At 37.7% G+C, this 17,871-nt stretch overlaps 1 protein-coding gene across 1 annotated transcript in view; it reads right to left on the bottom strand.

Annotated features, from left to right (window-relative positions):
• Positions 1 to 7,308, bottom strand: part of LOC148301841 (uncharacterized) — a 37,848-nt gene extending 30,540 nt beyond the window's left edge. The window contains exon 1 of the mRNA XM_088272624.1: positions 3,560 to 7,308. Coding sequence (XP_088128750.1) covers positions 3,560 to 6,169 — 2,610 coding nt within the window. The 5' untranslated portion in view covers positions 6,170 to 7,308. The remainder of the gene's footprint in view (positions 1 to 3,559) is intronic.
• Between the last annotated feature and the right edge of the window lie 10,563 nt (positions 7,309 to 17,871).

The following is a 17,871-nucleotide window of genomic DNA, read 5'->3' as shown; positions in this document are numbered from 1 at the left end:
AATGATGGAAAAAAGTCTATTTTAACACTATTATTACCATTCATCGTTCACTTTTTGTAACAAAACTTAAAAAAAAAACACTACATCGCGATTACCAGTTTCGGAATAGTCATTCCATCATCAGGTCAAATGTAGATTAAAATTAAATTGTTATTTATACAAAAATAATTTTTTTAAAGAGAGAAGAAAAGAAATGAATCTCAATGGGAATATTAATTTAAGTGAACTTGTGGTTAAATATTCATCATTATTCATGGTTTTTTTTATTATGGGTGAGTCTTTATTATTTTATTAAAGTAGTATTACACAAAGTGAACAATGAATGATAAGGATATATCGACTGTCCAAACTTAAAACACAGTAAGGGACATTTTTTGTAGTGCGTTTTTTTTGCATTTTTGGACTAAGTAGAATCTACTTAGTACAAAAATGCAAAAAAAAACGTACTACAAAAAAATGTCCCTTACTGTGTTTTGAGTTTGGACAGCCGATATTACCATACCACAAAATTAACAATGCTTTTCATATACAAAAAAATAAAGTCTTATTTTATAAATTGTTTCGGTTTTCGGCTGTGCGTAAATCTATCCATTTTAAATTTGATTTTTTTTTCTAACCCTTATCCGCACCCGATGGTGCATAGGGCAATGCATCTATGTTATCTTTTAACAGACGTTAACACACGAAGGAAAGGTGATCAGCCCTCCGCTTCAGGTACCAGTCCAGGGTAGTATTGAACAAATATTGGAGTGAAAAATAACTTTTTTTTTTTTTCAACCCACCCCTCCTGGGAATCGGACCCGGGACCTTCAGAACGGTAGCCGCGTGTGTTGACTATTACACTACCTGTGCGGACACACACACGCTCTCAGTAACTGCGCGTTTCCCAAGTGTATCAGATGACGTCCGGTGGAGCGAAACCGGTATTCAGTAGGCCCTATCTTGACGCATGATTCTCAAGGATCATTGAATTACTGTCCGACATATCGCCCACTCATTTCAAGAACGTCATGAATCAAAAAAACTTGATTTTTCAGGAGAACGTTTTTAATGTTTAAAAATATAATACAATGTATTAAAAATAAATATCAAGCTACTTATTGAACTTTTTACTGTGCAACAGATCTTTTTAGGTAAAACCTGAAGGTTTTTTCTCCATTTGTAAAATATTTAGTATATTAAAAAAAAATAAACAACACCTTTTCTTCAAAATGCAAAAACAACACTTTCTGCCCTGTAGCGGGTAAATATTAAGTTAAAAATACGCCTCTTTTGCTGGGATATAGCACATTTTTTGGGCATTCCGAAAACATGCACAACTGAAAATTGACGATTTTTGATTTATGACGTTCTTGAAAGGAGTGAGCGATATCTACTCGTATATACAACATGTCGAGTGTGTCCAAATACTTGTTCGCAAATCTGGATTATCTCCACATGGCAGCTATTGTTACATTTTTTACATCTCAACACAGATGACGAAGAATATGGAAGTCTGGGTGTCTACAGGGCTTGTGACCTAAAATAAAAAGCTTTTCTCAATCCAACAGAGATGGCTGTCGTGAACTCGTTAGGGATCAATCTTATTCGTTTATTACGAACTATACACATCACACTCAATTATAAAACAATAATTATTCCAACATTTTGAGTGTGTCCAAATACTTGTTCACAAAATCTGGATTATCTCCAATTACAGGAGTTATATATTAGATTTTGTGAACAAGTATTTGGACACACTCAAAATGTTGTAAATAAATTATCTGGTCAAATTATAAGCTTATAAGTATAAAATAAGACTGCCATTGTTGAAAAAAAACGAGTCACAAAATTGTATAGTATATAAGGGTTTGAAAATGTATGATGTGATGCCTGAATGTGTGAAGAATGAAAAGAGTCTGAACGAATTTAAAATTTCATGTTTTGTTTACTGTAAGAAGATGTAAATATATATATCGCTCACTCCTTTCAAGAAAGTCATAAATCAAAAATCGTCAATTTTCAGTTGTGCATGTTTTTAGAATGCCCAGAAAATGTACTATATCCCAGAAAAAGAGGCATATTTTTAACTTAATATTTACCCGCTACAGGGCAGAAAGTGTTGTTTTTGCATTTTGAAGAAACGGTATTGTTTAATTATTTTTTTAAATAAACTAAATATTTTTCAAATGGAGAAAAAATCTTCAGGTTTTACCTAAAAAGATCTGTTGCACAGTAAAAAGTTCAATAAATGGCTAGATATTTATTTTTGAAACATTGTATTATATTTTTGAACTTTAAAAACGGTCTCCTGAAAAATCAAGTTTTCTGATTTATGACGTTCTTAAAAGGAGTGGGCGATATGATGTAAATTAAGTGTAAAAAATAGTTTATATTAAATGTAATATAAGCTAACTAAAAAAGGTTTTAAAAAAAGAAAAAAAATGTATGGAACAGGACCAAATGCTGAACCTTGGGGCACACCAATTGTGACTTGGGTGATATCATTTCAAGTTTTTAATCATTACGGATGTTTTGCAATAGGCCGTGGGTAAAATGAAAATATATAACAATGGGAAAACCTACAAAACACAAGACGCTCACAATGGGAGATGACTCTCGCCGTAACGGATAACGGAAGCAAGAACAGTTTCGTTACCCAAAATGATCGCACGCTAGTTCAAACTGATCCATCACGTCATATTTGTAGCTTGAGATAAGCATTTTTTAACTAACCAACGTGCTGCTTCCCTGTAGGGGTATACAGAGAGAATGTAATACCACAAAATTCTGTCTTTTCAAAAAAACTATCTCTTCCGCATTTATGCATCTCCTCATACATGCCCGCCGTTTATTTTATTTTATTTTATTTAAACTTCATGTACATAAAAGAAATAAGTACATTGGCGAGCTCTTTGCTAAAAAGCAATATCTTCCAACCATTGATCAAAACTTTTGATACCATATATAGCTGTTTGCAGTCAGAGGGTAGATAGTACTTGAACATTAAAACATAAATTACAAAAGATGATAATATGGAGGGCAAAGGAAAAAGGGAGTTTAGGGAAGGAGGTAGAGGGAGGGGGTTAGGATTCAAATCACTGTTCCAACATCTATCATACATCGTTGTGCCTCACATTCGTTTGAGAGATCGCATTTCAACGGCGTTCACTCTGCTTTCGTCCTTCTGCCAATTCCATGTTTCACTTCCATACATTATTATCGGTACTAGCACTCATAGGGATTAGTCTGACTTCTTACCACGTCCAAGTATTTAAAATACTCGATCATGACAAGATTTCCTCTGTCTTCATCTGCTCCTGTTTACATTTATTATTTCCTCACTCATTCGTTCCACATGTCCAAATCATCTCAACATACCTTTCTTAGTTTGAAGGATAATGCTTATCTCATTATTTGCCTATATCACCATTCGATCATCTATCATACATCGTTTTGTTTTACTCTGAAATGATGGTCCAAATCATCTCAAAACACTTATCTTTATTTGATGGATAATGCTCATCTAAGCCTTGCATTATTTGCCTATAATGATGGTTAGTTCAGTTTTTACACTCACCAGAAAACTCATTCTGTTGTTGATTTCCTCATCATTCCCCTCCTCGTCAGCATGACGCCTGCCTTCAAGGACCGGCGAAGGATTCTTCTCTCGCTGGAGTCTCTGTGACGCACTGACTCTCTCGTCAGAGCCGCGATTCTTCTCGATCCTGAGGCTGCCTCTACCGCCTTCCAAACGCATCAGAATGTCCTTGACTTTGGAGCCAGACTCCTTGCTTTTCAAGTCTTGCAAGGTCCTGCAGTCGCGCTTACCGTAATCCCTGTTGGATTTGAAGCTCTTTAGAGAAGATAAGGCGTACTCGGAAGGAAGTCTTTCCGGTGTTTCTGTGATGTCGAATGAGTTTGTAGACGATAAACGTTTCGGGTTTCCGAATATATCTTTGGTCTGTTGAAGGGGAGCGTTCGTGACGATTTTAGTAAAGTCTGACTCACGAAAGCGTCCGAAGCCGTCTTCCAACTGCGTACCAGTTCGCAAAAGAGCAAACGGTGGTCTGATAACATCGACTTCCTTAATTTCTTCTCCCAATTCTTTGTCTTTTGTACTTTTCAATCGTTGGTATTCGTATGGTTCGGCATATATATGCTCCTGAGACTTGCTCTTCTTCAAAGCTCCGTACTGCGACTTCGCTTCAGTATTTTTAAATTCGTTTCTATCCACGAAAAATACGGATTGAGATTCCCCGTTCTGCCGATCCGGATTCGAGTTGCCGATGTGGCAGGTGAACTGGTTTAGCGAACCCGGATCGTCGCGGCAAGTCTCGCATCCGGTCGAGGTGTTGAAGCTCTCGACGCTCTTGTTGGGGCTTGGCAAAAATGTGCTCAGTCTGACTGAGGGACTCGTCAGGTCTTCCACGCTGCTCCTCATCGATCTGCCTCCCGGGCCGAGATTGCAAGAACAGCACATGTTGGTCACCGAATTGCGATTGGAAAACGATCCGAACTTAGTATAGTCAGTCCCTGGAGACGAATGCATACTGTTGTTCGTGCAGTTTAGAGAATTGAAGCATTTTGTAAACGAATTCGACGTCTGAAGGTTCTCGGACGAGTTCAAACTGGCGTTGCTCGAATTCGACAGCATTTTAGCATGCTCCGGGAAGTGTATGTCCAATATTTCGGTACACATGTAATGAACGTCTTTCTTGTGTGATTTTTTAGCCAGTTTAGAAGCCGATTTTCCGCTGTCGCCGGAGTCGTTCAGAGAAAGATCCGTTTCGTTCGAAAACGAACTGGAATCGTTTAATTTCTTAACGGGTCGCGGGGACATGATCTTCCCCGTACTTTCGTGCTTCATCAGGGCATTTTCTATCTTGTCCAGCATCAATTTCGACTCCTCCTTCGTTTTCTGCTGTTTAGTTACCTTGCCCTTCAGTTCTTTGAGTTTCCTTTTAGCGATTTCGAAGTCGAAACGCAAGTCTGGGGATTTGGAAGTGGACGGCAGCTCCGAGGCGAAGGTTCTGGGAGGTTTTTTGGGAGGCGGTCCAGGCGGGAGCGGCTGAGTCAAGACCTTTCTTAGCGTATCCGTTAATTTCAACCCGTTTTGTTCGAGAACGGGTAAATCAGGAAGATCCGGATCATCGACAGCGTCGTTACAAATCCCTCGATATCCTGGAGAGATATTCAACAACTTTTCATTACTGGATTTTTCGTCAAACTGTTCATTAAACTTATCGGATCTTTTGGACACTTTTCTCCGACTTTCGTCTTTGCTTTGGTTTTTACCTTCGAAGCTACTTTTTATGCTTTTAAAACTGACGACATTGCTGTCATCCAGGTCGTCCGAAATCAAGTTTTCGCTTTCCGAACTGACCCCGCTGTCGGAGAGGACCAGATCACATTTGGGGGATGTTTTTTTAGCGAAGGATTTGTTTTTTGGTTTAATGACCCTGGCGTACTGGTCCAAGATGTGCTGAGGTATCTGTTCGTCGCAAATAGCTGGTTCGTGGGTAATAGCATCGCCTGCCGCAGCTGTGTAAACTCGGTTACTTGTATCACCCGGCACTGCGGGTCTCTCTAGCTCTTTGCTCGCTTTTTTAGGCTTCGAAAACTCTATATTGTCCTGTTTCATCTTTTCTTCCAACAACAGTCCGAGTATCTTTAATTTTTCTTTGCTCAGCTTGCAGCGATCGGTTTCTAAAGGCTGGGGAGACGATCGATCAGAAGAATCGCTGTTGGTCCGCGAATCCCTGATTTTTTCGCTACGGTCACACCTAAACGCGGGACTTCTGTGCAATTTTTTCGTAGGATCACTAAACTGCCGAGAAAGTCCTTTACAATTATCAGTCGTATTTTCAACAGCCGATTTAAAATCTGGCAACACTTTGGCACTTTCGTTATCAACTCTATCTTCCATACATATTACACCCTCAAAATCTTCTTTGAGTCGTTTTCTGTTGCCGAAATGTGCGTTCAGCTTGGTAACCGGATCAGAATTCACTTTGCACAGTTGAGATTTCGAAGTAACAAAGTCTGCGTTGACTTTTTTCATATTAATAGGAACTGTAGTCGCATTTTGAAGTTTGACAAACGGCTTAGTTTGTTCGCTTAGCACTTCAAATTTGCTCGTTATAGATTTGACTCTATTACTCTTTGCGTTGACGCTTGAAGACATCATTTTAGTCAATTTAGTATAAGATAAAATTACACATTAATAGGTATCAGGAAGCATTTTAGGCGAATGAATCCGCTGATAGATTAGTCACATCGTAACAGCACGAGGAAAACTCGTCAAAATCACCAAACCACAAAGAAATTAGTAAACATTTTCATTTACGACACAATCAACGGATGCGAGCATGCAATTTTATACTCAATGAAGCATTTGTTTTCAAATTACACGGGCACTTTTGATTTTGTTGAAATCAAATGCACTTTCCGCTTCGAAACTGTTCACAGACGCAATCCGAGCGCGCAGAGAAAAATATCATTTAAATCAGCGATCGAATCAACTTTCATATCTGAAACCACAAGTAAACAACAGTTTGATTAACTGTAGCAAGTTAAAAAAACACAAACACATCGGGCGAGCATTAAAACCTGTTGCTGTAAGACATATTGACGGCGTCCGGTGTAATTGCATACGGTGCAGCTAACAGGTGTGTTTGTTTTAAGTATTTGTTACCGAATTTCGACAAATGAACATGCGCGAGAAGCTTTTGTTAAAACTTGCAATGTATATACATAAAAAACACATCCGCCTCGTCTTACTTTAATGAGTTTTATTTTACTTTCGACTGACAGATAAAACACAGTTGCTCGCAGGCACTCTAAGCTCTGGCTTCGAAACTAGACACATGCTTACTGGAGTTTCTCAAAGTGACACTAATATATCTATCTTTTTCTCTCTAACGTAAATCACGAACGGGTAAAAAAGACACTACATTTTTACTTGTGTGTGTGATTTGTTACATAAAACGTTTAAAAGAGTCGGAGCATATTTTGTATTGCGCCATTTCTTTCTCAACATCAGTGTATCCATCTATTTTTTTGATTCATAGTAAAATCAAGAAGATGGAAAGAGACAAATATATGGTATTTTAAAGTGTGTTAAAAAGAGTTAGAGAGCGGTTTGTATTGCGCTATCTTTGTCTTTCACATGGTATAAGAAATGTGTTAAACTTTGAATGACCAAGTCGTATACTTCAAGCTTGCGACCTATAAAATTTTAGAATCTATGGATATTTTCTTTAAAAAGTTTATAAAAAAAATATCTTCGTGACGTCGGTAGCTATATCCTGTCAAGGAGTGGATATTATGCATCGAGAAATAGCTCTTACAAACATGACGCGAAAGGTTATTTTTGTATACAAGTTTGTAATGGCTACAAATTTATGAAAATGTACCATTGAATAAAAAGTTATAAATTATAATTATTTTTTCTACATACTAATTAAAGCGAGTGTTTTTGCCTAGAATTTTCACTCATGAATTACACGAAATTATAGTAACTTTAAACATAAAGAGTAAATCCACTCACAAGTAGGCATAGGCTATGAAACTTTTAAAGTTGAAGCCTGAGTAGGGACATGATAAACGGTGTTGCATAAGCCGTAGCTAGATTTCAGAGTCACTTGGACGTTAGGTAATTCAAAAAAAAAAAAAATACATACTAATTACACTTGACAATGACAATTGGTAATATTTATGTTTGTTCATAGTCATACTGACGTCACGAAATGGTTGATATAATATGTCTCACACTTTGATTGGCTACAACTGCTATGGGTAAAGTGGTCTTACCAGCGCAATAATTTCGGCGAGCGTGCCTTTGCTGTTGCGGTCCGATGGCATGGAATGCTCTTCCACCAGTAGTTAGAAACAGTAAGAGTGAGATAACCTGTAGGGAAAATCTAAAACGCATTTGTTGGCTAAATCATTTTCATTATATTTTTTTTTGGGTAATTTATTCAAAATTAAACAAGGTTATTAAATTTAATTATACTTTTATTTAGTTATTTATTTAATTGTGATATATGGTAATATGTTACATGTTTCAATGTCTTAATAAGAGGAAACTACTACTACTACCACTACACCGTTTCTCCGCAGGGGTAGGCAGAAAGGATGGAACGCCACACTCTTCTGTCCTGACATACACTCCTCGCCTCCTTCACATCCATACATCTAGTCATACATGCCCTCCGATTACGCAGACTTTTGACACCACCAGATTTTAGGTTCTGGTTGATCTGATCGTGCCAAGTCTTTTTCGGCAATTCTCGTTCTGTTTTCCCTCTCACATTCGCCACATATATTTTCTTAGTTATTCTCTCGCTATCCATTCGCTCCATATTTCCATACCATCATAAAGAACTCTTAATCCTAAGAGGAAACGCATATTACATATGTAAATAAAAGTAGAATTCAATCCAATAACCGTGTGTAATTTTGGATATATTACCCAACAACTTAAAATGGAATTCTACCAACTGTCTGCAGTTACAAGAAATTTACATCATCTCCTTTTCCACAATCAAATCACAGTGAAGTGCCCATGAGATAGTATTTTTTTTTTTTAAATTAATCATTCTATCTTAGCAAACGATCTTCGCCTTTTCCACATTTATGCATCCCTCATACGTACCCGCCGATAATACCGACTACTGACCCAACCCCTCCTAAGTATTTGAAATACTTGGTCATGCCAAATTTTCCTCAGTCTTCCGTGCTTCTATTACCAACCACATTCGCCTTATAAATTAGTTTAATGTTTTTTCTTCACTCATTTGATCCACATGCCCAAACCATCTCAACACACCTTCCTTAGTTTGCTGGATAGTGCTCATCTCAGCCTTGCACCCTTTCCTTATATCACCATTGGAACATCTACCATACATGGTTTTGCTGCACTGAGAGATGGCATCCCGAATGCATCCAGTCTACTCTCATCCTTCCCAAACCATCCCAACCCGCCTTCCTTAGTTTGCTGGATAGTGCTCATCTCAGCCTTGCACCCTTTCCTTATATCACCATTGGAACATCTACCATACATGGTCTTGCCGCACTGAGAGATGGCATCCCGACTGCATCCAGTCTACTCTCATCCTTCCCAAACCATCCCAACCCGCCTTCCTTAGTTTGCTGGATAGTGCTCATCTCAGCCTTGCACCCTTTCCTTATATCACCATTGGAACATCTACCATACATGGTCTTGCCGCACTGAGAGATGGCATCCCGAATGCATCCAGTCTACTCTCATCCTTCCCAAACCATCCCAACCCGCCTTCCTTAGTTTGCTGGATAGTGCTCATCTCAGCCTTGCACCCTTTCCTTATATCACCATTGGAACATCTACCATACATGGTCTTGCCGCACTGAGAGATGGCATCCCGAATGCATCCAGTCTACTCTCATCCTTCCCAAACCATCCCAACCCGCCTTCCTTAGTTTGCTGGATAGTGCTCATCTCAGCCTTGCACCCTTTCCTTATATCACCATTGGAACATCTATCATACATGGTCTTGCCGCACTGAGAGATGGCATCCCGAATGCATCCAGTCTACTCTCATCCTTCCCAAACCATCCCAACCCGCCTTCCTTAGTTTGCTGGATAGTGCTCATCTCAGCCTTGCACCCTTTCCTTATATCACCATTGGAACATCTACCATACATGGTCTTGCCGCACTGAGAGATGGCATCCCGAATGCATCCAGTCTACTCTCATCCTTCCCAAACCATCCCAAGCCGCCTTCCTTAGTTTGCTGGATAGTGCTCATCTCAGCCTTGCACCCTTTCCTTATATCACCATTGGAACATCTATCATACATGGTTTTGCCGCACTGAGAGATTGCATTCCGACTGCACTAATGTGTAAAGGCAACTAGCCGTAACTCAAGTTGTGGCTGTTTGCCGTAACACGGCGTATATCCACTTATGGGATTGAGGCAAGAGCAGATACTTCCAGAACAAAATCTCTTGGAACCTCCGAGATGAGGACTCTCCGACCCATAACCGGAAGCACATTAAGAGACCGAGCAAGAAATACCGACATCCGGAGCATGTGTAAGACGGCGGATATCGTGAGGTGGCGATACTGGAATGATCATGTAAACAGAATGTCAGATGACAGACTTCCACGTATCAAGGAATCCCTGAAGGACGCAGACCCCCAGGCAGACCTCCAGAAAGGTGGGAAGACAGCTGGGAGTCAACATCCCAAGAGCTACAAGCGGAGGCACAAACAGATTCTTAGATCTAGAAAAATAATGAATTATAAAAAAATATAAATAAAAACAGAGATAAAATAGCTGTGAACAGAGTGACAGATGTCCAGCAACCCTTTGCATTAGGTAACCAGCTCATCGAAAGGGTCGAGAGTTTCAAGTACTTGGGACTGGATTGTAATCACATACATGGGAAACGCTAAAAATATCATTTTCATTTTTATTACTTAAGCTTATAATTTGACCAGATAATTTATTTACAACATTTTGAATGTGTCCAAATACTTGTTCACAAAATCTGGATTATCTCCAATTACAGGGGTTATTTTCATATTATTTTTTGACATCTCATCAAAGATGAAGAATATTTGATAGTATGTGAGGTCCGAATCCTGGATTATAATCACACACATGAGAAACTATCATTTTCATTTTCATTATTTAAGCTTATAATTTGACCGGATAATTTATTTTGTGAACACAAGTATTTAGACACACTCAAAGCGTTGTAAGAAAAAAAACTTCAAATGTATTTTAAATATTTTATTGGAATAAAAATTGCAGAAAAAACAGAACCTACAACTAGCTGCCCGTGACAACAGACCTCTGAATATGTCGACACTACTACAAATTTGTATTTACCATAATAATATCATGAAATATAACCTCATAAATACAGTTTCAAAGTAAAATACATTATTTTCATTCACCATAGTCAGAATATTTACATTAATTTAAACTAATTTAGTCCGCCTCCTCAAGTGTAATGGTCAGCATGCTCGCCTACCGTTCTGGAGGTCCCGGGTTCGAATTCCAGGCGGGGTTAAATAAATACAAGTGATTTTTTCACTGTAATATTTATTCAAAATTACCCTGGACTGGTACCGGAAGCGGAGGGCTGATCACCTTTCCTTCATGTGTTAACTATGAGATAACACTGCGTTTATATGAAGCAGTGCCCTATGCACCATTGGGATGCGGTAAGGGTTTTATTATTATTATTATTATACTAATTATTCAACTAACAAGACTATGATAACACAAGTCTGGAATTCGCGAGGCAATTTCGAAAACAGCTATAGAAAAAAACATTGGTTTACAATTTTATTTGCTATAATCCATAGAAGGGTATTCTTTTTAAATACCGTCTTCTTCTTCCGACACTTATCCACAGACAATGATGCATAGGGCACTGTATCCCATTGGCACAGTGTTATCTAGATTGTCAATCAACTAAAATTTTATATTTATTTATATATATATATATATATATATATATATATATATATATATATATATATATATATATATATATATATATATATATTTACCCTTATCCACACCCCAATGGTGCATAGGGCACTGCATCATATGAACGCAGTGTTATCTTGATCGTTAACACATAAAGGAAAGGTGATCAACCCTCCGCTTCATGTACCAGTCCAGGGTATATATTGAATAAACATTAGAGTGAGAAAATCACTTATATTTATTTCACCCCGCCTGAGAATCGCACCCGGGACCTCCTGAACGGTAGTCGAACGTGCTGACTATTACACTACAGAGGCGGACATATATATCATAGATTTGGACATACTTAAAACTATTGGATTTGATATAAATACTTTAAAATCAGATCAATCACTGTTTATTGATAATTATGTGATAATTTTGAAATCATGATATATATTGGTGTCGTGACAAAATAAAGACGATGTGATACATTCCCTCAACAAAACAATGACGTCTAAAGATATGTATTCATTGATTTGGCGTTTAATTTGAAGAACTCCATTTTAATTTATGTATTAATTTTAAATCAAACACAGATTTTTTGAGTCTACTAAGTTGTATTTTACTAACAAAAAACACATAAAAATTATATTGCGACAATTGTTTCGCCTTGTTAGGGCATTATCAAACGAATGTGAAGATCAAATGGACTACGGTCCTTATGTAGCTATACAATTCTAAGTGACGGTTTTAACACGTGCAGCAATAATTTATGGGAGACAACAGTAGCTAATGGGGGATGTAGGTACCCTTATATTTATTTTCTGGGAAAGGAAGAATTTATTGACATGGCCATATTTATAATAGTACCAACAATTGTATTAAGCTTTAAAATATTAATTCTCTAAAATATGGTAGTCAATAAATTCTTCCTTTCCCAGAAAATAAATATAAGGGTACATACCTACATCCCCCATTAGCTACTGTTGTCTCCCATAAATTATTGCTGCACGTGTTAAAACTGTCACTTAGAATTGTATAGCTACATAAGGACCGTAGTCCATTTGATCTTCACATTCGTTTGATAATGCCCTAACAAGGCGAAACAATTGTCACAGTATAATTTTTATGTGTTTTTTGTTAGTAAAATACAACTTAGTAGACTCGAAAAATCTGTGTTTGATTTAAAATTAATACATACATATAAAGATATGTTCAATATCTAAAAGAAACTAATGGTTCATCTACATTATTATATCAAAAACGTCATAAATTAACACGCAATCGTTCATTATCAACAGCTGATTTGAAATTGCCTTCATCGCCTTGAATTTCATATGTATATATCGCTCACACCTTTCAAGAACGTCATAAATCAAAATACTTGATTTTTCAGGACAACGTTTTTAAAGTTTAAAAATACAGTACAATGTATTAAAAATAAATATCAAGCCACTTATTGAACTTTTTACTGCGCAACAGATCTTTTTAGGTAAAACCTGAAGGTTTTTTCTCCATTTGAAAAATATTTAGTATTTTTAAAAAAATAATAAAACAATACCTTTTCTTCAAAATGCAAAAACAACACTTTCTGTCCTGTAGCGGGTAAATATCATGTTAAAAATATGCCACTCTTGCTGGGATATAGCACATTTTCTGGGCATTTCAAAAACATTCACAACTGAAAATCGACAATTTTTGATTTATGACGTTCTTGAAAGGAGTGAGCGATATGTCCGTTATCAAATAAATACATTGCATTTTTACATTTGTATAACTAAAAAATTACAAATAAATAAAAAGTAATCTAAAAATACATTAAAACACTAAGGACGGGTGTTTTTTTACGCCTGGAGACCGCCTGTGATGGGTATTAATAATTATGTACATAATAATAATAATAAAACCATTATCCGCACCCCAATGGTGCATAGGGCACTGTGTCATATAAACGCAATGTTATCTTGATCGTTTACACATGAAGGAAAGGTGATCAGCCCTCCGCTTCAGGTACCAGTCCATGGTAATATTGAATAAATATTACAGTGAAAAAAATCACTTATATTTTATTTACAATGTCCGCCTCCGGAGTGTAATGGTCAGCACGCTCGGCTACCGTTCTGGAGGTCCCGGGTTCGATTCCCAAGGGGGGTAAAATAAAAAAAGTGATTTTTTCACTGTCGTATTTATTCAATATTATCCTGGACTGGTACCTGAAGCGGAGGGCTGATCACCTTTCCTTCATGTGTAAACGATCAAGATAACACTGCGTTTATATGACGCAGTGCCCTATGCACCATTGGGGTGCGGATAAGGGTTTTATATATATTTTATTTTACACCCCCTGGGAATCGAACCCGGGACCTCCAGAGCGGTAGCCGAGCGTGCTGACCATTACACTACGGAGGCGGACATTACTATATGTACATTATTATTTAACTATGTGTACATTGATTATGTACATATAGTTAAAACCTTAACGAAGGGATTGGTACATAATATTCATTTAAAAATATTGGATAGTTCCTTCTTTTCTGCCTTTGAAATGAGGCTGGCGCAGAAGGTAAAAATACCCTTCCCCAACGGGTAGAAATATATTTCTCATCCTTAGTGTGTTAAGTATGTGGAAATTCATATTACATAGTCCGTAAATGACGGAATAGCTTCCTAGAATGTGTACTAGTTACAGAAAATTATCCAAACAGTATAAACCTACATATACATATCGCTCACTCCTTTCAACAACGTCACGTATCAAAAAACTTGATTGTTCAGGAGATCGTTTTTAAAGTTTAAAAATATAATACAATGTTTTAAAAATAAATATCAAGCCACTTATTGGACTTTTTACTGTGCAACAGATATTTTTAGGTAAAACCTGAATGTTTTTTTCCATTTGAAAAATATTAAACAATACCTTTTCTTCAAAATGCAAAAAAAAACACTTGGTGCCCTGTAGCGGGTAAATATTAAGTTAAAAATATGCCGCTTTTGCTGGGATATAGTACATTTTCTGGGGATTCCGAAAACATGCACAATTGAAAATTGAAGGTTTTTTTAAATATGACGTTGCTGAAAGGAGTGAGCGATTATGTATGTTACTTCATCTCAGTTTAAAATCTTATATGACGAAGTGTCGTTATAACTATATCTATATTTATAAGGAATAAGATTCAAGTGCCTTCTAGATACATTTACAATCACGCTAGTAAGAAATTTCATAAAAACTAAGTACTATGTACAGTATGCAGAGAAACACTTTTTATTACACTATCTACAAGAACTAAACTTATACTAATTAAAAAACAAACTAACTAACCATCCCGTTGCTTCTCCGCAGGGGTAGGCAGAGGGAATAGAATGCTACACTAGTCTGTCTTTTTAAACAATTTTCGTCTCATCCACATTCATGCAACTCATCATACGTACCCACCGATTATTCCGACTCGTGACCTGACCGCTTTTAAGTATTTGAGATACTTGATCGTGCCAGGTTTTATCTGTGTTCCTCTGCTCCTATTTCTACATCTTCTATTACTACATTCGCCTCATAAATTTGTTTTATCGTTCTTTCGTCGCTCATTCGTTCCACGTGTCCGAACCATCTCAACACACCTTTCTTCATTCTCAATTTTTTTTAATATTTAAACACTTTTTATTTGATAGACTAAGGGTGACCGATATAAATGTGCCGAGTTTAAATCGGTATTCTTCTGCTTTTAAATACATCAAAATAAATTTGTTTTACTCCTAATTCCATTCATTCCTTATGTCCAAACCATCTCAACACATCGTTCCTAGTTTGCTGGATAATGCTCATCTCAGCCTTGCACCCTTTCCTTATATCACCATTGGAACACCTACCATACATGGTCTTGCCGCACTGAGAGATGGCATCCCGACTGCATCCAGTCTACTCTCATCCTTCCCAAACCATCCCGACCCGCCTTCCTTAGTTTGCTGGATAGTGCTCATCTCAGCCTTGCACCCTTTTCTTATATCACCGTTGGAACACCTACCATACATGGTCTTGCCGCACTGAGAGATGGCATTCCGACTACATCCAGTCTACTTTCATCCTTCCCAAACCATTCCAAGCCGCCTTCCTTAGTTTGCTGGATAGTGCTCATCTCAGCCTTGCACCCTTTCCTTATATCACCATTGGAACATCTACCATACATGGTCTTGCCGCACTGAGAGATGGCATTCCGACTGCATTCAGTCTACTTTCATCCTTCTTTTGCCAACTCCGTGCTTCGCTTCCATACATTAGGCACTCCATTGTGTACTGCCAGTTTAGCTATTACTGATTTTTACTTGCTATAACTGACTTGTGACAGTGCATCATTCTATTTTTAATACATATCATCGTATATGAACTAAATTTCTAGTTAAAAATATTATGAAAATTCCCTATCGACTACTGTCTTTATAAAAATGTGTAAACTACAATTTATTTAAATGTAACTTAAGTGAAATTTCCTCAGGACAATAAATTTTTAAAAGTACATAGTATCTTACATGTTTAAAATTATTTGTTTGTACATAGTTTTGATGTTTCTATAATATATAAAATTACTACCTCTTAATTTATACTGTGAGATATAAAATTATTTAAATAATTTAGCATGTTTTAACACATTGTTGTTGGGCGGTGTTTTCATCAACCCCGATCGTATTTAGTATAATAATTAGGGTCGTGTACTAATCACAAGTAGCCGCAACACCCAATTCCCATCTGTACAATGTTTGCAGGCGTCTCTCGCGCTCTACCTAAAGTAAGCAAATAGAACGCTCGCAAGCGTCTCCCGCTCTCTACCGACAGTATGGAAAAGGACCCTAATTATACTCTGGCAGTCTGCCGCCCGACCCTCAGTATACTAATCACAAGTAGCCGCAACACCCAATTCCCATCTGTACAATGTTTGCAGGCGTCTCTCGCGCTCTACCTAAAGTAAGCAAATAGAACGCTCGCAAGCGTCTCCCGCTCTCTACCAACAGTATGGAAAAGGACTCTAATTATACTCTGGCAGTCTGCCGCCCGACCCTCAGTATACTAATCACAAGTAGCCGCAACACCCAATTCCCATCTGTACAATGTTTGCAGGCGTCTCTCGCGCTCTACCTAAAGTAAGCAAATAGAACGCTCGCAAGCGTCTCCCGCTCTCTACCGACAGTATGGAAAAGGACCCTAATTATACTCTGGCAGTCTGCCGCCCGACCCTCAGTATACTAATCACAAGTAGCCGCAACACCCAATTCCCATCTGTACAATGTTTGCAGGCGTCTCTCGCGCTCTACCTAAAGTAAGCAAATAGAACGCTCGCAAGCGTCTCCCGCTCTCTACCGACAGTATGGAAAAGGACCCTAATTATACTCTGGCAGTCTGCCGCCCGACCCTCAGTATACTAATCACAAGTAGCCGCAACACCCAATTCCCATCTGTACAATGTTTGCAGGCGTCTCTCGCGCTCTACCTAAAGTAAGCAAATAGAACGCTCGCAAGCGTCTCCCGCTCTCTACCAACAGTATGGAAAAGGACTCTAATTATACTCTGGCAGTCTGCCGCCCGACCCTCAGTATACTAATCACAAGTAGCCGCAACACCCAATTCCCATCTGTACAATGTTTGCAGGCGTCTCTCGCGCTCTACCTAAAGTAAGCAAATAGAACGCTCGCAAGCGTCTCCCGCTCTCTACCGACAGTATGGAAAAGGACCCTAATTATACTCTGGCAGTCTGCCGCCCGACCCTCAGTATACTAATCACAAGTAGCCGCAACACCCAATTCCCATCTGTACAATGTTTGCAGGCGTCTCACGCGCTCTACCTAAAGTAAGCAAATAGAACGCTCGCAAGCGTCTCCCGCTCTCTACCAACAGTATGGAAAAGACGCTTTTAAGTGTTTCCGCAAACAATGTGTTAATATAATCCTAGGACAATGATTTTTTGAGTGAAATTTCTTATTGGACAAGAAATGATTTTGAAATTGAATTGAAATTGGAATGAAGGATGTGTCACGTTTATTAAGCACACGTCGTTACGTGAGAGAGAAGAAAGATATAACGTAGAGAGAAGGAGAAAGAAAGCTATACATTTCACAAATGAGAGGGACGTATACACAATGTTACGAGAGAATAAGATAATGTCATAGATGTTCACGTCAGACGCTACATATGAACAGTTGATGTAGCACGCATTGTGTAAGTAACATTTATCATTTTGAGATGCTCCTTCTCTCTCCCTTTGCCTTTCACACTAAATCTCTCTTACCTTTTATTTAATATTAAAGAAATTTCACTTTTTTATATATAAATATATATACACATTTTTAAACTAAATATTTATTATATAAATTTAGGTTTTAATAAAAATTACAATCAACCAGAATCACTATGGCGAATTCTTTTAATATAAACCCA

Source organism: Brachycentrus maculatus, unplaced genomic scaffold (genome assembly GCF_059751285.1).
Source record: "Brachycentrus maculatus isolate JH-2025_06_01 unplaced genomic scaffold, ASM5975128v1 h1tg000513l, whole genome shotgun sequence".
NCBI lineage: Eukaryota > Metazoa > Arthropoda > Insecta > Trichoptera > Brachycentridae > Brachycentrus > Brachycentrus maculatus.
The sequence above is the reverse complement of the archived record's forward strand: the minus strand, read 5'-3'. Positions and strand labels throughout refer to the sequence as shown.